The sequence below is a fragment of the Chiloscyllium plagiosum genome, chromosome 11 (assembly GCF_004010195.1).
Source record: "Chiloscyllium plagiosum isolate BGI_BamShark_2017 chromosome 11, ASM401019v2, whole genome shotgun sequence".
Lineage (NCBI taxonomy): Eukaryota > Metazoa > Chordata > Chondrichthyes > Orectolobiformes > Hemiscylliidae > Chiloscyllium > Chiloscyllium plagiosum.
This window is the reverse complement of record NC_057720.1, coordinates 1,361,403-1,385,539: the sequence shown is the minus strand read 5'-3', so window position 1 is coordinate 1,385,539 and position 24,137 is coordinate 1,361,403. Positions and strand designations below refer to the sequence as shown.

General features: G+C 41.6%; 1 protein-coding gene across 3 annotated transcripts in view; it reads left to right on the top strand.

Moving 5' to 3' along the window:
- Positions 1-15,732, top strand: part of cryz (crystallin, zeta (quinone reductase)) — a 73,292-nt gene extending 57,560 nt beyond the window's left edge. For all 3 annotated transcript variants that reach the window (XM_043698551.1, XM_043698550.1, XM_043698552.1), the window contains 3 exons: positions 2,435-2,536; positions 11,818-11,913; positions 13,316-15,732. In XM_043698551.1, coding sequence (XP_043554486.1) covers positions 2,435-2,536; positions 11,818-11,913; positions 13,316-13,477 — 360 coding nt within the window. In that variant the 3' untranslated portion in view covers positions 13,478-15,732. The remainder of the gene's footprint in view (positions 1-2,434; positions 2,537-11,817; positions 11,914-13,315) is intronic.
- The last annotated feature ends 8,405 nt before the right edge of the window (positions 15,733-24,137 follow it).

Genomic DNA, 24,137 nt, shown 5'->3' with positions numbered 1-24,137 from the left:
TGGATGCGGATTGTTAGCTGTCTTTCTGTTTGTCCTATGTAGTGTTTTGTGCAGTCCTTGCATGGGATTTTGTACACTACATTAGTTTTGCTCATGCTGGGTATCGGGTCCTTCGTTCTGGTGAGTTGTTGTCTGAGAGTGGCTGTTGGTTTGTGTGCTGTTATGAGTCCTAGTGGTCACAGTAGTCTGGCTGTCAGTTTGGAATTGCTCTTGATGTATGGTAGTGTGGCTAGTCCTTTGGGTTGTGGCATGTCCTCGTTCTGTTGTCTTTCCCTTAGGCATCTGTTGATGAAACGGATCAAAACACTACACAGGACAAACAGGAAGACAGCTAACGATCTGCATCCATGAAAACCAACTAGCCACGAAACGACACGACCAGCTATCCTTAGTAGCCACACACGCACATGACAAGCAATTCGACTGGGACAACCCTACTATTATAGAACAAGCCAAACAGAGAACAGCCAGGGAATTCCTCGAGGCATGGCACTCATCCACAGATTCGATCATAAACACATCGACCTGGACCTAATATACCGACCACTGCAATGGACAGCTGGAACTGACAACCGGAAGCGGCAGATACAAACCACTATAAATGCCGGAGGAAACATCACAGAAGCGCTTCACAGGAGGCTCCCAAGCCCTGAGGATGTCACCTAGACAGGGGACGAAACGTCTGCAACACAAATTCCCAGCTCGGCGAACAGAACCACAACAGCTGGAATTCCCTCCCTAAGGACATTGTGGATCAACCTAGAAAACATAGACTTCTGTCGTCCAAGAAGGCAGCTCACTATTGCCTTTTCAAGGGCAAACTAGGGAAGAACAATAAATGCTGGCCCAGCCAGCAACACTTAGGCCTACGCATAAATTTTAAAAATAGTTCAATCGTTTGGAGTTTTCTCCAGATAAGTTTGGGAGGAACTAGAAGTCAATAGTATTAGAAGAAAAAAAGTTGTGACAGAATAATAGTTTCAGTTGGAGCAATGATGGGTTAAAGACCTTTATTGCTCTTGAATTTCTAATGCTTGTTAATTTTGTCTCTGTCTTTTCCCTATCGTATCTGTCTCTTGAGCTCGTCACTACTGTCACAATCCCATCTCACCAAAAAACAAACTCCATCCTCTTTAAAACTATCTCTTAGGATCCTAACTCCCTTTCCTCTCCTCGCATACTGAGCAAGGCACTGTGACCAACTCAGCAGCAGCGGTGGACTATGTTTGTGCAGCACAGACACGAGTGACTGAAAAGATGGACTATGACCATAGAGCTAGTCACTGTGAATGATCTTCCATATAAGGTTTAGGTCAAACAGGCTGACCTTCTTTGTTGTTTTGTTTACCCTTTCTATTCAAATATTTGTTGCTGTTTCAAATCAGTTAAGTTCACTATTAAGCCAAGTCATAATATTCAGGGCAGCACAGTGGCTCAGTGGTTAGCACTGCAGCCTCACAGCGTCAGGGACCCGGGTACGATTCCAGCCTCGGGCAACTGTCAGTGTGGAGTTTGCAAATTCTCCCCATGTCTGCGTGGGTTTTCTCCGGGTGCTCCAGTTTCCTCCCACAGTCCAAAGATGTGCAGGTGAGCTGAATTGACCATAATAAATTACCCATAGTGTTTAGGGATGTGTAGGGGTTAATGTAGAGTAATAGGGTAGGGGGATGGGTATGGGAGGGTTACTCTTCGGAGGGTTGGTGTGGACATGTGGGGTCAAAAGGCCTGTATCCACACGGTAGGGAATCTATGATTCTATTCTATGAATTTGTGGATTAAAGTTCCACTCCACAGACTTGAGTGTAAAATTTAGATTGATGTTCTAGTACAATATTGTGGCAATGCTGCATCTAAGATATGCTGTCTTTTGCATGAGATGTTGAACCTGGGTTCTGTCATCTCTCTCATGTAGTTATAATGTGGAGGTGCCAGTGTTGGACTGAAAGCTCCAAAAGCTTGTGATTTCAAATAAACCTGCTGGACTTGCACCTGGTGTCATGTGACTTCTGACTATGTAGTTATAAAATATCCTATGGCACTATTTTGAAGAAGAATAGGGGAGCTCTCACCAGTATTTATCCAGCAGCCAGCATCACTAAAACAGTTTTGTTGTTAGGTCTTTCTGTGCACCCATTGATTACTATGTTTCCTACATTAAAACAGTCATTGCACTTCAGAAAGAAAAGTGTTTTGGGACTCAGTTTGGTTGTGAAAGGCACTGTAGATTTCCAAATTTGTTTTCTCTTATCACCTATTTATTCAGTTGTAATTTTTATTCTACTAAATTTGACCAGGAAGTGATTGAATTCTATATAAGAATAGAAAAAAGGAGAGTCACACTAAACATAAATGAGCACATTGTTTACATCAATTGGTTAGTTCATTGCATTTGGCTTTTATGCATCTAATTCTTAACCTCACTTTCTCTGTGAAGGATTATACTGATGGTCAAGGAGTAGATGTGATCATTGAAATGTTGTCCAATGTGAATCTGAGCAATGATCTTCAACTGCTTGCAGCTGGTGGGCGAGTGACTGTAAGTACAACATCCTCCAACAATGTAATTGTTCAGGAGATAATTACATTTTTTATGTATAAAAACCGAAATATGCTGTAAATCAGAAACAAAAACAGAAATTGCTGAAAAAACTCAGTGGATCTGGCAGCATCCTTGTAGAGAAATCAGAGTTAACATTTTGGGTTGAATGACTCTTCCTCAGAACCCAAAATGCTAACTCTGATTTCTGTCTATAGATGCTGCCAGACCTGCTGAGTTTTTCCAGCAATTTCTGTTTTTGTATATTTTTGCTGCAGTTGGTGTTCATTTTTATTAAACATTGCAATGAGACTGCTACAAATATCCACCTGTCTTCATCTAATGTGCTGGTTGGTTAGATCATAGCTGATCTCAGCTGCCTTACCCAGTTTTGGTTTGTAACCCTCTATAACATTACACAACAAAAATCTGCCGATCTCCATTTTAAAATCTCTATTGATATCCAATTTCAACAAGTTTTTGAGGGAGTGTTCCAGATTTCCAATAAACCTTTGTCTGTAAAATGCTTCCTGACAGTATCTCTCAACTGCCTAGGTCTGATTTTAATGTCACATCTCCTTGTTGTACATTCCTTTCACCAGGCTCCTTTCAAAAAATACTGAAAACATTCAAAAAGTTAACAGTATTTGTGGAGAGAGAAATGCAATTGATATTTCAGATCATCAAAACCAGTAAAGATAAGAAATATAGTAAGTTCAAAGCAAGTGCAGATATGGGAACAGGAGAGAAAGTAAGGAACAAGACAAAATGTGATTAACTAACTTAATTTCTGTTTGTGATGAAATAACAAAGAGGGTTGATGACGATAATGTGGTCTGTATGGATTTTCAAAAAGCATTTGATAAAGTGGACCATAACAGCCTTGTCAGTAATGCCGAAGGCCATGGAACAAACAGACAGGGGCAGCCCAGATATGAAGTTAGCTTGAATGACAGAAAACATAGAATCCCTACAGTGTGGAAGCAGGTCATTTGGCCTATCAAGTCCACACTGACCCTCTGAATATCAGCCCACCAGATCAACCCCTACTTTATAAGTAATCCACCCAGCCTGAACATCCCTGACACTATGGGCAATTTAGCATGGCCAATCCACCTAACCTGCACATCTTTGAACTGTGGGAGGAAACTGGAGCACCCAGAGGAAACCTACACAGAGATGGGAAGAATGCGGAAACTCCACACAGTCACCTGAGGTGGGAATTGAACCCAGGTCCCTGATGTTGTGAGGTAAGAGTGCTAAGCACCGAGCCATTGTGCTGCCTTTGGTTGTTTTTCAGACTGGAGGAAAGTGTACATTATGTTTCTTGCTCTGATTGGGCTTGTACAGCAATGGTTGTGCATCTAGCTCCATGTTGCAAGGAGCTATTGTGGCACAGTGGTAGTGTTCCTACCTCTGGGTCAGAAGCTCGATGTTCAAGTCCCACCTGCTTCAGAGGGATCTGGCATAACTTGTCTGAGAAAATGATTAGAAATATCTACAATACAGTTCTGTAGGGAACAGTACTGGAGCTACTGCTTTTCTTGATCGATGTTAAACAATCCACAATTGGGTGTCCAAGGTGGAATTTTAAAATTTGTAGTTGATGCAAAACTTGTAAATATTGTGAACTGTAATAAACATCGTCACAGAATCACAGAAGTTTTAGAGTTCATTCAGCCCATCATGCTGCAGCAGCTCTTCAAATGCAAATTATTATCTCATGCCAACTTCCTGCATTTTTCCCATAGCATGTCACACTTTTTTTACAATAATTGTCCAATGCCCTCTTGAATTGAACCTGTCTTGTAGTGTTAAGCCTGTAATGTTATAAAATTCTTTGCTGAAAGGTGCGATGCTGTTCCTCAAGTATAGATTGAGCTTTGTTGATCCTGCAGGAGGCCAAGGACAGATAGGTAGGAGCAGAAATGGAGCAAAGAACTGAAATGACAAGCAACTGGAAGTTTGTTAACCTTCTGTCTTTCTTTCCATAGATGCTGCCTGTTCTTCTGAGTATTTCCATCACTTTCTGCTTTCATTTCAGACTTGTAGCATACAAGGTATTTTGTTTTTGAAATAGGGTAGTGTTCTGCACTAGTCGAGAATGAGATGCTGAAAAAGCACAGTAGGTCAGGCAGCATTGAGGAGCAGAAAAATGGACATTTCAGGCATAAGCCCTTCATCAGGAAGGGCTTATGCCCGAAACACTGATTCTCTTGCTCCTCTGATGCTGCCTGACCTGTGCTTTTCCAGCACCATGCTCTCAACTCTGATTTCCAGCATCTGCAGTCCTCACTTTCTACCAGTGTTATGGACGAGGCCAGACCACTCAAAACATTCTTAAGCAGGCAGCCCAGACAATAACTTTGTAATTTGTTTTGGTAAATGTATAGTGAAAATGACCCGGAGTAAGTTAGCTAAGTTACCTATCAGGTTTTAAAACAGACAAAAGTTTATTCACAAAACCACATAATGAAACACAAAGAACAGAATAAAGAAACACCTATAGAACTCAGTCTATCCAAACTACACTTAATTATGCTGTTCTGAACACACACACACACAACAGTCCCAATAAACAAACCCCCTTAAAAATACAGTAAAAATGGAACAAATGCTTACAGGTTGAAGTTAGAAGGGCAGAAGGCAAAAGTCTGTTTCCACATAGCTCACTGTTGAATTCCTAACTTAATTTTTACTTCCAGAGCTGACCACTCCCCTTTCATTATACAGGTCACTTCTAAAACATGACCACTTTGGCTTGAAGTCTCATCTGTTTACATGTAAACAAAAAGGCCTCTCAATACATTTTAATCTCTGTACTAAACCAGTCTAATCAGAACCAGGAGCTGTTTATGACTCCTCTGAGAAAAACTAAGGACACAGTATCCTTGAGAAAAGGAACAGCTTTTAGAAAAAAAGGACCAGCTTTGTGACACCTCCCCCCTTTAAAAAAATGAACCATCAATATCAAAAGATGGCTTCATTTTTAAAACCCTTCAAAAACAAACTGGTTAGTAGTCTAAAACACAAAGAAACACTGTACTAACTGTAAACACACAAACACGCACAACCACATGCAAATTCAGGTTATGGCTCACCCGCCACAGTATCTCATTCAAGTCTCGTTTCACATTTTCATGACCTGCCACCTGCACATTTGTCAAATGGAATGGCTGCAACAACAAACTCCATCTAAACAGACTGGCATTTTTGTCCTTAAAGTTTTCCACCAATGTCAATGGGTTACAATCAGTGTATACCATTGTCTCAGATGCATTGCTGGTAATATAAACACTGAAATGTTGTAATGCTAGCACCAAGCTCAAAGTCTCTTTCTCCACCGTTGAATATTTCTGCTGATGAATATTCAACTTCCTAGAAAAATACCCAATGGGTCTTTCTATTCCGTTGTCCTCTTCCTGCAGGAGCACCGCACTGACACCTACATCACTGGCATCGATAGCCACTTTGAAAGGCTTCATGTAATCCAGCGTGGCTAATACTGGGGCAGTGGTTAACACACTTTTTAGGCTGTCAAATGCCTTTTGACAGTCTGCTGTCCACTGAAACTTTAGATTAGATTACATTAGATTAGATTTGAACCCGGGTCTCTGGCGCTGCGAGGCAGCAGTGCTAACCACTGTGCCACCATGCCGCCCACCAGTGCCACCGTGCCGCCCACTGTGCCACCGTGCCGCCCACCTGTGCCACCGTGCCGCCCACTTCTTGCCCTTTTTCAACAATTCAGTGAGTGGAGCAGCCAAACTGCTAAAGTTCAGCACAAACTTTCGGTAAAATCCACTCGATCCCAGGAATGGTAGTACTGTTTTTTTTGTTGACAGTGTGGAAAATTCCCCAATTACTTTTGTTTTTGCATCCTTTGGGGCCATTTATCCATGTCCAAAAACATAGCTCAGGAAGGTGACTTGGGCTTTGGCAAATTCACCAAGCTCGCCTTCCAAAGTCGATCAAACAAGTCCGATAAATGCTGTAAATGTTCCGTCCATGAGTGACTAAAAATCACCAGGTCATCAATGTCAACAACACAATTAGGTAACTCGGCAATGACTGTCTTAGTCAGTCTCCGAAATGTGGCTGGAGTGTTTTTCATATCAATTGGCATGTCTTTGAACTGATATATTCCATTTGGCATTACGAAAGCTGAAATTTCCTTTGCTCTCTGACAGAGGTCCTTGCCAGTAGCCTCTGAGCAAGTCCAACTTAGAAATGTAAGTTGCTTGTCCCACTTTTTTGACACAGTCCTCCAACTGTGGAATTAGATATGCATCATTCTTTGTAACGGTGTTGACTCCGATATTCCACACATAACCTTGGCAACTATCTGGCTTTGGCACCATGACTATGGGTGAGCTCCAGTCACTGTAACTTGTCACAAAGCTAGTCCCTTTATTTCTGAAAGCTGTTCCGTGGCTCAAGGAGACTCTGTCCTTGGATTTTTTTCAGAGAGGTAATAAACTGAGTTGGGCTCCAATCAGTCTGGTTTGGTACAGAAATGAAAAAGATTAGATTAGATTACATTACATTACAATGTGGAAACAGGCCCTTCGGCCCAACAAGTCCACACCGACCCGCCGAAGCGCAACCCACCCATACCCCTACATTTACCCCTTACCTAACACTACGGGCAATTTAGCATGGCCAATTCACCTGACCCTGCACATCTTTGGACAGTGGGAGGAAACCGGAGCACCCGGAGGAAACCCACGCAGACACGGGGAGAATGTGCAAACTCCACACAGTCAGTCGCCTGAGTCGGGAATTGAACCCGGGTCTCTGGCGCTGTGAGGCAACAGTGCTAACCACTGTGCCACCGTGCCGCCCACAAGGCTTTGAGAGGCTTTTTGTTTATATGTAATCAGATGAGACTTCAAGCCAAAGTGGTCATGTTTTAGAAGTAACCTATATAAAGGAAAGGGAGTGGTCAGCTCTCTAGCTAGCTGAGCTGAGCAGTTTATCGTTCAGTCTAACCTGGTGAGGAGTCCAACAGTGAGCAGTGTGGAAACTCTCTCTCTCTTTTCTGCCCTTCAACTTCAACCTGTAAGCATATATTCCATTTATACTGGTTTTAAAGGGGGTTTGCTTATTGGACTGTTGTGTATATTTGGAACAGCATAATTAAGTCTAGTTGGATAGAGTGCGTTCTGTAGGGTTCTTTATTCAGTTCTTTGTGTTTCATTGTGTAATTTTGTGAATACATTTTTGTCTGTTTTAAAATCTAGTCATCAACCTTGCTAAGTTAATCCGGGTAATTTTCACTGTCCACTTACCGAACAAATTGCAAAGTTATGGTCTGAATTGCCTGCTTAAGAATGTTTTGAGTGGTCTGGCCTCGTCCATAACAGATTGCGGTCTCTTTGTGGGATTTTAAACATGAATGGTAGGTGCTCGTGTCTTTATTTCAGGTGTTGGTCTGGGGTTAGGTGGACAAAGCTTGGGATAGTAATGGCTCTTTGAGTGGCCAGGAGTTTTCTGGATGTGGATGCGGTGACTTTGGAAGTTTTGCAAAAGGTCAATAAGACCAAGTTGTAAGAATTAGCAGAGAGGCTGGAATTGGACCTGTCTGCGTCTATGAGGGAAGGAGAGATAATTATAATAGCTCAGCATTTAAATTTGCTGGAGAAGCCCTCAGAATCTATAGAGATGGCAAGAATTCAATTGCAAATGAAGCAGCTTGAGTTCGAAGTGAGAGATAAGGAAAAGGCAGCAGAAATGAAACAGTTAGAGTTACAATTAGAAGCAGAAGAGAGGGAAAAAGAGGGAGTAGCAGAACTGAGAGAAAACAGAGAGCAGCAGAAGAGAAAAGAAAAAGAGAGAGCTTTTGAACTTCAAAAACTGACACTTCAAAAAGAAAGTCAGCTTAAAAGGCTGAAGATAAAGGTTGGGGTTAGGCTCAGTGAGGAAGTAGTGCCTACTCATGTGAAAGAGCAGAGAGTTAAAACAGCAAGGCTAGCAACTGAAGGGGCTGATGATTATGAGCTAGTCCATAAAACCTGCTTTGGCTTCCAGAATCAATTTCAGTCCATGAGGGATAGAAATTTTGGCAAAGAGAAATCCTCACATGGAAAGGGAAAGGTAGATCTCAGTGAAGATCATAAAGATAACTTACCACATGGTACAAAAGAAACCCTTGAGGGAGACAAAGAAGTTAAAAGGCCGAGGAGTTTTCATAGTAATAAAGTGGGCCACACAAAATCACAGTGTTGGTTGGCTAGGACAAAGTCAGATGTAGGAAAACCAGACCAGTCTGGGAGTTTTGTTGGACGAGTAACAAAAAACATAAGGGAAGTTAGACAACTGCCTCAGAGTGTACAAGATGATCAGAGGTTGATTAAGAAGTAAGTGCCAGAACAGCTTAAAAAATATACATGCAAGGGTACAGTTTATTCACACAGGCAAGGAGGAGTAGGTAAGAAGGCAACAATTTTAAGGGACATAGGTCTCAGTCTGTAATGCTGAAGGATGAGGAGATATACTCTCCTGAGGGACTTTTGCCAGAAAAAGTACTGGTAACAGGAATTCATGGTGAGATAAAAAGTGCCCAGTTATGTAAAGTGCGGCAAGAGAATCCAGAAGAAAGTGAAGAATTTGTGGTAGGAGTACTGGACAAACTCTTAGCTCCAGGAATACAATTTGTCCTTGCAAATGATACAGCTGATTTACTGGTAGGCATGCTGCCTTTCCGAGTTGAAAAGCCAGTGGAGACGCAGGCAACTGAAGACATGAAGAATGTTTTTCCAGGCATGTTCCCTGATTGTGTGATCACAAGATCACAGAGGCACAAGCTGAAGCAGGGGGGATCAAAAGGCACAGATAAGGAAGCTGACATAGTGTTATCGGAGATCTTTTTCGATAAGATAAGTGGAACAAGAAGGAGCAAATAAGTAAACATGCCAGTATCTTTAGCTCTGCTAAGCTGATTGAATTACAGCAGAAAGATGAGGAGTTAAAACAGTTATGTCAAAAGGCATTTACAAAGAAAGAAAGGAAATGGAGACCATCACACATTCAAGCAGATGAAAAATGGGTAGAGATTCATCAAATTGTTTTGCCACTAGGGTATAAAAAGGAGGTTCTGTGAGTGGTGCATGAGCTACTACTTGGAGGTCATTCAGGGATGAGGAAAACACAGGCTAAAATATAAAGACATTTTTACTGGCCAGGACTACACAAGGATGTAGTTGAATTTTGCCAGACGTATCATGTATGTCAGCTAATCGGAACACCACAGGCAGTAATAAAACCTGCACCTTTAATATCTGTTACAGCATTTGAAGAACCTTTCATAAGAGTCTTGATTGATTGCGTAGGTCCCCTACCAATGCAAGTAGGGTAAAAGTATTTATTAACAATAATGGAGTTGTCAACTAGATTTCCTGAGGCAATCCCATTATGCAACATCACAGCTAAAAGAATTGTAGAAGAATTAGTTAAATTATTTTTACTAGATACGGACTACCAATAGAGATCTGGTCAGATCAAGGATCAAACTTCACATCCAAACTATTCAAGGAGGTTATGGATAACTTGGAAATAGAGCAATTCAAATCTACTGCATACCATCGAGAATGCAGGGAGTGCTCGAGAGGTGGCATCAAACACTAAAGACCATGTTGAGGGTTTATGGTCAGGATTATCCAGATGATTAGGATAAGGGAGTTCCGTTTATACTTTTTACGATCAAAGATACACTGAATGAATCAACCAAATTCAGTCCATTTGAGTTAATTTTTGGGCATGAAGTAAGAGGACCATTAAAATTGATTAAGGAGAAATTAATAGGTCAGAATTCAGAGACCACCCATTTGTACTATTTGTCAAATTTTAGGGAACGATTAAATAGAGCTGGAGAGTTGGCTAGACAGCATTTAAAAAGATCATAGCATACAATGAAACAGGAAGTGGAGAAGAAATCACAAATTCACAATTTTGTAATTGGGGATAAGGTATTGGTGTTACTTCCAGTAACAGGTGAGCCTTTAAAAGCCAGGTTTAGTGGATCGTATCAAATTGAGAGGAAACTGAGTGAGGTGACCTACTTGATAAGGACTCCAGACAGCAAGAAATCTCACAGACTGTGTCATGTGAATATGCTCAAAAGGTATTTTGATCGGGAAAGAAAGCAAGAGAAGAAGGTGTTCATGATTACAGCACAGAAGGAAGAACCAGGTTCAGAGGATTTTGAATTGGACATTCCTCAAATCAAATTGGACAATGAGTAAGTTGTCAAAAATTGGGATAAATGGTTGAGTTACCTTCCACAAGAACAAACTTTGCAATTTGATTTGATAAATATACAGTGAAAATGACCCGGAGTAAGTTAGCTAAGTTACCTATCAGGTTTTAAAACACACAAAAGTTTATTCACAAAACCACGCAATGAAACACAAAGAACAGAATAAAGAACCCCTACAGAACTCAGTCTATCCAAACTAGACTTAATTATGCTGTTCTGAATATACAACAGTCCCAATAAGCAACCCCCCAAAACAAAAACAGTAAAAAGGGAAAGAATGCTTACAGGTTGAAGTTGGAAGGGCAGAAGGAAAGAGAGTTTAGCAATCTGTTTCCACATAGCTCACTGTTGAATTCCTAACTTAACTTATGCTTCCAGAGCTGACCACTCCCCTTTCATTATACAGGTCACTTCTAAAACATGACCACTTTGGCTTGAAGTCTCATCTGTTTACATGTAAACAAGAAGGCCTCTCAGTGCCCTTTAATCTCTGTACCAAACCAGTCTAAACAGAACCGGGAGCTGTTTACGACCCCTTTGAAAAAACCAAGGACACAGTATCCTTGAGAAAAGGAGTAGTAAGGGTATGGAATGCTTTGCATGCATCGGTAGGAGATTCGCTAAGTTTAAGTGCATTTAAGTCGTCATTGGACAGGCAAATGGACTACATGGAATAGTGTAGGTGGGATGGGCTTCAGATTAGTGTGACAGGGCGGTGCAACATCGAGGGCCGAAGGGCCTGTACTGCGCTGTAATGTTCTATGTTCTAATAGCTTTTAGAATAAAGGGACCAGCTTTGTGACATTAGATAAAAAGAAATTATCCAATCTTTTTAATCATCTTGAGCATCTTAGTTACTTAAGGGAATACATGCCTTTTCTTCACAACCTGTCCTCATAGATTTAACCTTTTTAATTATGTGCTTGTGCTTCACCTTCTCCATATCTTTCCTGAGGTGTGGTGCTCAGACCTGAACACTGTTGTCATTAAAATGGTATGACTGACACTTGGTTTAATTTTACAGATTGTGGGCTGCAGAGGTAGCATTGAGATAAACCCCAGGGATACAATGGCTAAGGAGTCCAGCATCATTGGGGTTGCATTCGGTACAATAACTGAGGTAAGAAGATCACTTTTCAAATGCTTGCTATACAAATCAGAGGGTACAATTAATACACGTACACGTAAAACACCTATACCTCATTTTTGTCTGCATTGTTTTCATGTGAACTAAACAGTTGATATCTTAATCAAAATGCCATTTAGGGATTTACTACAAGAATGTTAATGTAGAAGAGCAGTAATAAATAGAAATTTTACTTCCTGCTTTAAGTTTAAACACTTTCACAAACACTTGTTCTTGTTAAATTTGTCCCTTTGGACATTCCCCTCTCCCTACAACCAGAAGCACATCCCAGGCTGATACTAAATGTATTACTTACCTCTGTGCTTGCTGACGTCCATTGGTTCCCAGCGTAAAATAACTCAATTCTTATCCTTGTTTTCAAATTCTGTGGCAGCCATAGCTCATTAGTCAATAATTGGGTACAAATTTCACTCCAGGCATTCAGAATAAAAATCGAGGGCAGCAGTGCAATGCAGCACAGAAGGAGTGCTACACTGTTGGAGGTACTGTCTTCAGGGTGAGATAATAATCTGAGGTCTCATCTGATTTCAGGCAGGCACAAAACATCCCGTATAGACAATGTTAATAAAGAGCAAAGGTGTTATGCCCTGTCCAATATTCAATTAATATCACAAAAGCAGATTAATTGATTGTTCTTACATTGTTTTTGTGGGAGCATTGTGTGTCTGCAAATGAGCTGCCATTGTTTCTGTACAGTTATCCTCCATTTAGCACTCCTAATATGTGTCTACAACAAGACAGTCTGAATGAAAAGCACTTTCCCACAAGAAAGTATGTCATAAATATGGGTTAAATTCCTGACCTAGAAAATCTTATATGAAAAGCCTGTGTTTCCCTTAAAAATAATGGGCTCCAAAACCTTCTTACAAATTTTAATAACTTGCTAACTTGTCTTGTTTACCTCCTGCTCATTGCTTTCAGTTCACCAACTCTCTTCTCAACGCTTCCCTCTCTTGTTCTTTGCTCACTGCCTCCCCTGACTACCCACTTATGGAGCAGGAAGCAGTGAAGTTCAGAGAGGAGTAGGAGGCAGGGAGGGATCAGGAAAAGGAAGTGGGAAGCAGTGAGAGGTCAAGTAAGGGAAGGGGGAGGCAGTAAGTGATTGGGAAAGGTAAGTGGGAAGCAGTAGGTGATTGGGAAAGGGAACTGGGAAAGACTGAGGGTTCAGGGATGGGAAATGGGAAGTACTACGGAATCGACATAAGTGGAAAACAGTGAGTGTTGGGGGAAGGGAAGTGAGGAGCATTAAGGAGATGGGGGGGGGGGGGTCTGGTTGGGATGCTGTTTGGAGGGTCGGTCTAGGCTCAATGGGCCGAATGGCCTTTTCTGCCCTGTAGGGATTTTATGATTCTTTGAGCCTTTCTGTTTGTCGCAGGAAGATCGTCTGGAGTCGGCGGCTGCATTCTTTGCAGGAATGGAGATGGGCTGGCTGAAGCCAGTGGTGGGACCTGAATACACCCTGGAGAAAGTGGCTCAGGCTCATGAGGATATCATTAAGGGGCCTGGAACAATGGGCAAGATGATTCTTACAATGTAAGATGCAGGAACAGAAGTCTGCCATACAGCCTGATGAGACTGCTCCAGTGAGATCATGACTGGTCTGATAATCCTCATTTTCACTTTCCAGCCTTTTCCCCATAAACCTTGGTTACCTTCCTAATTAAAACTCTGCCTATCTCAACCTTGAATATACTTAATGACCCAGCCTCAACAGTCCCCTGTGGTAAAGAATTCCATAGATTCACTATTTTATGGTAAAGGTTCCTCCTCATCTCTGTCTTAAATGGGCACCCTGAGATTATGTCCTGTGGTCTTATACTCTCCCACAAGGGGAAGCAACATCTTGCATCTACCTTAAAATCCAGAAAAGCTCTGTTCTGCCCCATTACTAGTGCCAGTGCCCAATGAACTGAAACCCATTCCATCCATCTTCAAGCTCCACTTTAACTTCTTGATGTTAATTCCACTATGCTAGTTTGCCAGTGCATCAGGTACTAATCCTGAGGTTATTATCTTGGAGTTTCTGCTTTTTGGTTTAGCTGCTAACTGTTTAAAGTCTTTCAGCAAAACCTCCTTGTAGTCGTGTCACTATTGTTAGTACCAATGTGGATGTCCGACAGCTGGGTCCCTCCCCTCCCGGGCCAAGTTCCTTTCCAGCTCTGAGGATATGTCCTTAACCCTGACACTTCAAGATTCATGTTCACAGCTGAAGAAAACAGTATCTGTCCCTTACCCCTACTACCTTCCTACTTCCTCTTCCCCACGAGTGGCTCCCTGTCGCAAGTGCTGTGGTCAGATGGCTTATCTTCTCTGCAGTCCCCACTCCCATTCACACAGCTTACAAGAACCACAGCTGTTGGACAGTTGCAGGGACAGAGGCTGTTCGACAGCTGCCCTCTGGATTCCCTTACCTAACTCACCTACCATTCACACCCTCCTGTCCTTAATCACAGACCAAGTTTGAATTTCCTAATCTGACAGGTGTTACCACCTCCTGGAGCAAAACATCCGAGTAACTTTCGCTCCTGCCCTGATGCCATGCAACGTTTTGAAGATGGGAGTTTGATGTGTTCAAGCACTCCCAATCTCCACTCACATGTCATGATTGTATGTCCATTTGCATTTAAGCCAAGTATATGAATGAAAAAGTAATGGCTGATGTATTTGGTTTAATAATTGACCAACACAGTGTGGGGCAGGTTTGATGGATGTGTTAATCTTTCACTGTTCCATCAGCTGTATGTGGTTATAACACATTGTGCCTAAAATGCAGAAAAGGGGATTGCTGTGGCTATTGATGGTAGTTTAGACATTGCTACAAACGTTCTCCTCACCCATTATTAATTAATTGTCTACCTGTAGGTGTCTGGGTAAATCAATTGGGGGAGCAGTGGCAGTAGAGTGGCAATTATTAATGACCCGGGCAGGATGTTAGCACAGCAATCGCTCTGACAACAATTCATACAATAACATATTCTTGGGCAAACACAAAGTTGACAGCCAAATCTTGGTTAAATAAAAAAATGTTTTCAATGTCCTTAAATACATCTCACTTCACAGATTCAGAGTTACAGCACAGAAGGAGGCCACTCGGCCTATAATATTTGCACGAGTTCTTCAAATGAACATTATTGTTCCTGAGAAGGGCTTATGCCCGAAACGTCAATTCTGCTGTTCCCTGGATGCTGCCTGGCCTGCTGCGCTTTTCCAGCAACACATTTTCAGCTCTGATCTCCAGCATCTGCAGACCTCACTTTCTCCTCATTATTACCTAGTGCCAATCTTCCGCTTTCTCCTCATATCCAATATTTATATCCAAGTAACCATCCAATTCCCTCTTGAATGCCTCAATCGAACCTGCCTGCAGCACTTTTTCCAGAAACAAAAGAACTACAGATGCTGGAATCCAAGGTAGACAGACAGGAAGCTGGAAGAACACAACAAGCCAGGAGGTAAAAAAGTCAACATTTTGGGTGTAACCCTTCTTCAGGATTGGAGCTGGGTGTAAGGCGAGCTTTAGATAAAAGGTGCGGGGTGGGGATGGGTTTTGGCTGGGGACAGGGGTGGAGTAGTGAGGTAGGGGTAGGTGAACACAGGTAGACGGTACGGCCTGGTTGGTCGATGGGAGGAATGAATCCAGTTGGTGGTTGGAAGGAAGGGTCAGTCAGAGGAATGGAAGGGAGGGGGAGGGGCTGGGAAGGGAATCAGGAGAGCCACTGCTCTAAATCCCTCCCCCATCCAAATGCAATAAAGACAGGGTCCCCCTTGTCCTCACCTACCACCCCACAAGTCTCTGCAGCTACACCAATCTCCTCACTTCCATCATGGGCCCCAAACAGTCCTTCCAGGTGAGACAGTGGTTCGCCTGCCTCTCCTCCAACCTAGTTTACATCCAGTGCTGCTGATATGGTCTTCAGTACATCAGTGAGATCAAACGTAAACTCAGGGCCTCCTGCTTGTCTACCTTGCACCACTTTTCCAGGCAGTGCATTCCACACCCTCAACTGCTGTGTGAAAATGGTTTGATGACTGTTCTGCCTGTGTATGGACAGGAGGCCTAATTTACATTGTAATAGGATTGATCCCAACAGCTTTGTATTGTACACAGACGGCCTATGTCTGATGGTCTACCTTTTCATAAAATCCCTACCGTGTGGAAATAGGCCATTTGGCCCAACAAGTCCACACCGACCTACCAAAGAGTAACCCACCCAGACCCATTCCCCTATGCTATTACCCTATGTCTATCCGACGAATGCACCTAATCTACATATCCCTGAACACTGTGGGCAATTTAACATCACCTGACCTGCATGTCTTTGGATTGTGGAAGGAAACCAGAGCACCTGCAGGAAACCCACGCAGACACTGAGAGAATGTGTAAACTCCTTTTGACAGCAGCAAGGATGGAATGTATTGACTTTCTACTGTGAGATTCAGTAGCAGGGTTCAAATGATGACACGGGGCCAGTGTTTCCAATGACAGGAGAGTCAGTGACAGATTGACTTGACAAGAGAACCAGAGGAAGAGTTAAGTGAGTTGTTGGAATCCAGAATATGCTGTCTTCAAAAGGCAGTGGCAGCAAGTCATTTTTATGGATGTAATTTTTAAGAGGGAATTAAATTGATACTTATAGAGAAAATATTTGGGCAGCTTTAAGGAATTAGAGAAGTGAGGCTAAGTCAATCACTCTACCAAAAAGCCAGCACAGCATTGTAGGCGGAATAATCTCTTACTGTTCTGTAATATTCCATAACATAATGAAGACACTGCACGTTCTTTGAAGAAATGTGCTACTTCTGAGGTTACTGGTTGAGTGTTGGTGCTAATGTGTTTTTACATTGTATGACACCCATACTTTAACCTTTATTGATCTCCCTCAGATGGTGTGTCTCTTACTAACTGCGCAACCATTTATCAAACTCCTACTTGCTATTTCTATCACTTCGAGCAAACCCTCACTTAACATCATTGTTGTATTCTTGCAAATTTTATATCAATCAATGTAATGTGAGTCAGATGTCTGATCATGACCAAGAGTAGGATACCTGGCTCTTCCAGTCTGGTCCATCATTCAGTAAGATTGTGGCTGATCTAATTTTAACCTCAACTCTACATTCCTACATTTCCCCACACATACCCACCCCCAAAATCGTCCCCTTGGTCATCAAGAATCTATCAACCACTGCCAAAAAATATTTAAAGATTCTGCATCCACCACCTTTTGAAGAAGGGAACTCCATAGATTCACAACCCTTTAAGGGGATGTCTTTTCGCTCAGCTCTGGCTCAAATGGGCAACCCCTTATTTTTAAACTATGACCTGTAGTTCTAGATTCTCCCACAACAAGAAACACCTGGTCAAATCCCCTCAGATTTTGTATGTTTCAATGCAGTCACCTCTGACTTTTCTAAACTCCAGACAGTACACGGTTAACCTCATAAGGAAATCTGCTCATTCCAGGCATTAGTCTAGCCTTTGTGGGCGGCACGGTGGCACAGTGATTAGCACTGTTGCCTCACAGCGCCGGAGACCCGGGTTCAATTCCCACCTCAGGCGACTGACTGTACTGTAATGTAATGTAATCTAAAAAAAAGCCTTCTTGGAGGTGCTTCCACTGCATTAACAACCTTCCATAAGTATGGCAACCAGTACTGTACGCAGTACTCCAGATGCAATGCCCTATATGACTGATGCAAAACTTCCCTACTCGTGCATTCAATTTTTACCTCACAATAAACCATAACATTACATTAGCTTTCCTGATTCCTTGCTGTTTCTGCATGCTAACACCTTGTGACTCATTCATAGAATAGCCCAATCGCTTTCCATATCCAAGCTCTGCAATCTCTCACCATTTAGATATTGTACCTTTTTTTATTCTTTTTCTGACAAAATAGACAAGTTCACGTTTTCCCACATTGTGCTGCGTTTTCCAGATCTTTACTCAATCACTTAGCCAGTCTATTACCTTTTGTAGGCTCCTTATGTCTGTTCTCCAATTAACCTTCCTACTCTGCCTCTGTATCATCGCAAATTTAGCCACAATACCTTTGATCCTGTCATCCAAATTATATATATATTTATATATAAATTGTAAAGAGTTGAGGCCCCTGTACCAATTCCTGTGATTTTTTCCAATGAGAATTCAAGTATAGACTGGTGTTCAGTTCTTTGGATCTTTCTCAACAGAAAATAGCATAAGTTGAAACATTGTGGATGTATAATAGTAAATGAAATAACATTTGAAATAAAATAGAATTCTAAATATAGAAGAAATATAAATTTAAATAACACTCAGCACCAATGGTTGTGAAGCTTGTCTGTTGGGGTGAAGTTAACAAAGGGCCAGCATTGTCAATGACCTTAAAAACATTTATTCAAAAACTGCTGGACAACTTCTTTTATTTTGTTAGTAAGGAATCTTGTAACAGTTAATGTTATCATGTTGGAACCACACCAGCATCAAAACTACGAGATTCTCTACCATCTGTTTACAGACAGAATTCAAAATTTCACAATAAGTGATGGTAGAGAGTCTGGTAGTTTTAATGCTAGACTGGTTCCAACATGAATAAGACAATGATAACATTGTCTGTGAAACACTAAATGACAATGAAATGTTGTTGCATGTTTCAAACAACATCAACATGATATATAGTGGGACTAGTACTGTAGAGAGATGTGAGGACATTGTTTTGTGAGATAATGTCAATATCTACTCACAACTTGATCTTCATGTGACACAAAATAGTTTTGTGTGCTGTTGGCAAAATATGTAAGAGAGAACATTGCAGTGTTCCTGATTGTGACATAGTGAAATAACATTTACCAAATCAATATGAAGTGAAGAATTACTATTAGACTCAGTTTTAGGTTACCAATCTGTTGATTTTCTCATTGTTTGCAATCACAGCTGCATCAACCCCTTATACATAAGCTCCTGGTCTTCTGTTCCTCTCTGCTCTGAATCTGGTCTTAGCCCATTCACATTGATAGTAGCCAGGCCACATTCAATGGGTATTGAAATAAAATGAATTATTTTCAGCTGCTCATCTACTTGTGAAGATAAGGGATGAATGGCTCTTTCTGAATAATTCACAATTTCTTGATCCTTACTCAATAAAAGTGTATCAAAGATCTGTGTGGTAAGTTTATATATGAGCATGGAACAGTGAATCAAAGGAGGAAAATGGCAGAAACATAAAGTCAGGTCAATCTGCATTAGGAAAAAACTAAATTACTGGCAAAGTTCCTTCATTGTAATGATCTGTATCAGTAATCCCGCATTCCCTGTGCACATATGAACAGTTTACACAAAATCATTTAATTTCAAAAAAGGCGAGTGAATTACAGCAATATACACAGAGACAGAAATAGTGCAAGAGAGATACAGGGAGTGAAATGGAGTTTGAGAAAGGAACAGATATGGAATGAGAGAAAGACATAAGGAGAGAGGTGTGAAAGATACACAGGGACTGACATCAAGCAAGAGTGAGAGGGACAGATATGGACACACAAACATATAGAAAGCAAAACATACCCACAAGAGGACAGTCAGCCAAAAAGATAATGATGGAGAGTTAGGTATCTGCTGGAACACAGAAATGGGACCTTAATCTAGTATTCAGGGATAATTAGGTCAGTGAGAAATAATTTAGTGAGGATTACTTAATTACTGTAGGATGACTTAATTACAATGTAGGGAATAGTTAATGATGGATCACTGGAATATGTGGAAAAGGGCTTAAGTTGTTCTCTTGCGAGTAACTGGGTCAGAGTGGGGAAAAATGTTTTTGCCAGTGAAAGACATTATTAGAATTCCAAAATAATCAAGGATCAAAGGGTGGGGAGGAAATAAATGCAATAACTATCACTGTAGGAAGAAGGGCTAGGGAAACTAGTGGAGCTAAAGCCTGACAAATCCCCTGGACCTGATGGGATATATCCTCGCATAAGAAAGGAAGCACCTACAAAGATAGTGGATGCACTGGCAGTAATCTTTAGATTCTGGAATCTTTAGATTCTGGAAAACTCCCAGAGGATTGGGAAACTGCCCGATGTAACACATATTAAAAAGGGGAAGGAGGCAAGTAAAGGTAACTACAGGTCAGTTAGCTTAATGCTTCATTGGGAAATTACTACAGTTTATTATAGACAGAGTAGAGCATTTAAAAACATATGATCAAGCAGAGTCAGCATAGCTTCATGAAGAGGAATCATGCTTGACAAACTTATTAGAATTCCTTGAAGAAGGTTAGGGTAGGAGATTTTAACTTTCCAAATATAGACTGGGACTGCCATAGTGTTAAGGGTTTAGATGGAGAGGAATTTGTACAAGAAAAATTTCTGATTCAGTATGTGGATGTACCTACTAAAGAAGGTGCAAAACTTGACCTACTCTTGGGAAATAAGGCTGGGCAGGTGACTGAGGTGTCAGTCGGGGAGCACTTTGAGGCCAGAGACCATAATTCTATTAATTTGAAAAAGGTAATGGAAAAGGATAGACCAGATCTAAAAGTTGAAGTTCTAAATTGGAGAAAGGCCAATTTTGACGGTATTAGGCAAGAACTTTCAAAAGCTGATTGGGGGCAAATGTTTACAGGTAAAGGGACGGCTGGAAAATGGTAAGCCTTCAGAAATAACGAGGGTCCGGATACAATACATTATCTTTTTGGCTGACTGTCCTCTTGTGGGTATGTTTTGCAGGGTGAAAGGGAAGGCTGGTAGGTATAGGGAATGCTGGATGACTAAAGAAATTGAGGGTTTGGTTAAGAAAAAGAAGGAAGCATATATCAGGTATAGACAGGATAGATCGAGTGAATCCTTAGAAGAGTATAAAGGCAGTAGGAGTATACTGAAGAGGAAAATCAGGAAGGCAAAAAGGGGACATAGATAGCTTTGACAAATAGAGTTAAGGAGAATCAAAAGGGTTTTTACAAATACATCAAGGACAAAGGATAACTGGGGAGAGAATAGGGCCCCTCAAAGATCAAGGAGGTAAAAACCTTAGTGTAGAGCCACAGGAGATACTAAATAAGTATTTTGTATCAGTATTTACTGCGGAAAAGGACATGGAAGATATAAAATGCATGAAAATAGATGGTGACATCTTGAAAAATGTCCATATTACAGAGGACGAAGTGCTGGATGTCTTGAAACGCATAAAAGTGAATAAATCCCCAGGACCTGATCAGGTGTACCCAAGAACTCTGTGGGAAACTATGGAGGTGATTGCTGAGACTCATGCTGAGATATTTGTATCATTGACAGTCACAGGTGAGGTGCCAGAAGGCTGGAGATTGGCTAACATGGTGCCATTATTTAGGAAAGCCAGGAAACTAAAGAGCGGTGAGCCTGACGTCGGTGGTGGGCAAGTTGTTGAAGGGAATCCTGAGGGACAGGTTGTACATATTTTGGAAAGGCAAAGACTGATTAGGGATAGTCAGTATGGCTTTGTGCATGCAAAATCAAGTCTCGCAAACTTGATTGAGTTTTTTGAAGAAGTAACAAAAAGGATTGATGAGGGCAGAGTGGTAGATGTGATCTATGTGGATTTCAGTAGGGCATTCGACAAGGTTCCCCATGGGAGACTGGTTAGCAAGGTTAGATCTTATGGAATACAAGGAGAACTAGCCATTTGGATACAGAACGGGCTCAAAGGTAGAAGACAGAGGGTTGTGGTGGAGGGTTGTTTTTCAGACTGGAGGCCTGTGACCAGTGGAGTGCCACAAGGATCAGTGCTGGGTCAACTGCTTTTCATCATTTATATAAATGATTTGGATGTGAGCATAAGAGGTATGGTTAATAAGTTTGCAGATGACATCAAAATTGGAGGTGTAGTGGACAGCGAAGAAGGTTACCTCAGATTACAACAGGATCTTGATCAGATGGGCCAATGGGCTGAGGAGTGGCAGATAGAGTTTAATTTAGGTAAATGCAAGGTGCTGCATTTTTAGAAAAGCTAATCTTGGCAGGACTTATAATAGTAAGGACACTTAAAGACAGTGTTCCTGAATAGGGAGAGCTTGGAGTACAGGTTCATAGCTCCTTGAAAGTAGAGTTGCAGGTAGATAGGATAGTGAAGAAAGCGTTTGGTATGCTTTCCTTTATTGGTCAGAGTATTGAGTACAGGAGTTGGGAGGTTATGTTGCGGTTGTACAGGATATTGGTTTGGCCATTTTGGGAGTATTGTGTGCAATTCTGGTCTCCATCCTATCAGAAATTTGTTGTGAAACTTGAAAGGGTTCAGAAAACATTTACAAAGATGTTGACAGGGTTGAAGGATTTGAGCTATAGAGAGACGTTAAATAGGCCAGGGCAGTTTTCCCTGGAGCATTGGAGGCTGAGGGGTGACCTGATAGAGGTTTATAAAATCATGAGGGGCATGGATAGAGTAAATAGACAAGGCCTTTTCCCTGGGGTTGGGGAGTCTAGAAATAGAAGGCATAGGTTTAGACTGAGAGAAGAAAGATATAAAAGAGACCTAAGGGGCACCTTTTCCATGCAGAGGATGTGCGTGTGTGGAATGAACTGCCAAAGGAAATGGTGGAAGCTGGTACAATTGCAACATTTAAAAGACATCTGAATGGGTATGTGAATAGGAAGAGTTTGGAGGGATAGGGGCCAGGTGCTGGCAGGTGGGACTAGATTGGGTTGGGATAACTGGTCAGCATGGATGAGTTGGACCGAAGAGTCTGTTTTCATGCTGTACATCTCTATGACTCTAAGTACCAAGCAGGATAGGTAAGGGGTGGGGGGAAACCAGTAGATGTAATATATTTAGATTTCCTAAAGGCATTTGTTAGCTCACCATAAAGCTAAAAGTCCATGGTGCTGTTGGTAATAAATGAACATGGATAGAGGATTGGCTAACCAATAGAAACCAGAGAGTTGGGATAAGGGGCATTTCCAGGATGTTGGCCTGTAACTAGTGAAGGGCCACCAGGATCTTTGCTGGGACCACAATTATTTTCAATGTGTATGAATTACTCAGAGATGAAAGTGAATGTGCTAATGCCCAGTTTGTGGATGATCCAGAGTCTATGAAGGAATATAGACAGGTTAAGTGAATGGGTAAACTTGACAGATGGCATATAATGTGTGGAAAATATGAGGTTATGCCCTTTGGCAGGAAGAATGAATGAACTAAGTATTATTTATATGCAGAAAACTGCAGCATAGATGGATTTGAGGGTGATCACAAAAGATAGCATCCAAATTCATCAGGTAATAGGGAAGCCAAATGAAATATTGGCTTATAGTTCAAAGAAAATAGAGTACAAAAATAGTCAGACCACAGTTGAAATATTGTGAACACTTTTGGGCACCTTATATAAGGTAAGATATATTTGCATTGGAGGCAGTCTGGTGAAGTTCACTCAGCTGGTCTCAGGTATGGAAGGACTATATTAGAAGTGAAGAGATTGGGCCTGTACTCATTGAAGTTTAGAAGAATAAACAGTGACCTTATTAAACATACAGATTTCTCAGGGGACTTGACAGATCTGATGTGGAAAGGTTGTTCACCCTTGTGGGAGAGTCTAGGACCGGACAGCATAATCTCAGAGTAAGGGGTTAGCCATTTAATATCAAGAATGTCATGCTGGAAAAGCACAGCAAGTCAGGCAACATCTGAGGAGCAGGAAAATTAACGCTTTGGGCAAAAGCCCTTCATCAGGAATGACGCTGCAAGCCAAAGGGATGGAGATAAATGCGAGGTGCTGCATTTTGGGAAAGCAAATCTTAGCAGGACTTACACACTTAATGGTAAGGTCCTAGGGAGTGTTGCTGAACAAAGAGACCTTGGAGTGCAGGTTCATAGCTCCTTGAAAGTGGAATCACAGGTAGATAGGATAGTGAAGAAGACATTTGGTATGTTTTCCTTTATTGGTCAGAGTATTGAGTACAGGAGTTGGGAGTTCATGTTGCCTGTACAGGACATTGGTTACTGGAAAAGCGCAGCAGGTCAGGCAGCATCCAAGGAACAGGAGTATCGACCTTTCGGGCATATTTCCTTCTTCAGGAATGAGGAAAGTGTCCAGCAGGCTAAGATAAAAGGCAGGGAGGAGGGACTTGGGGGAGGGGCGTTGGAAATGCGATAGGTGGAAGGAGGTCAAGGTGAGGGTGATAGACCGGAGTGGGGTGGGGCCGGAGAGGTCAGGAAGAAGATTGCAGATTAGGAAGGCGGTGCTGA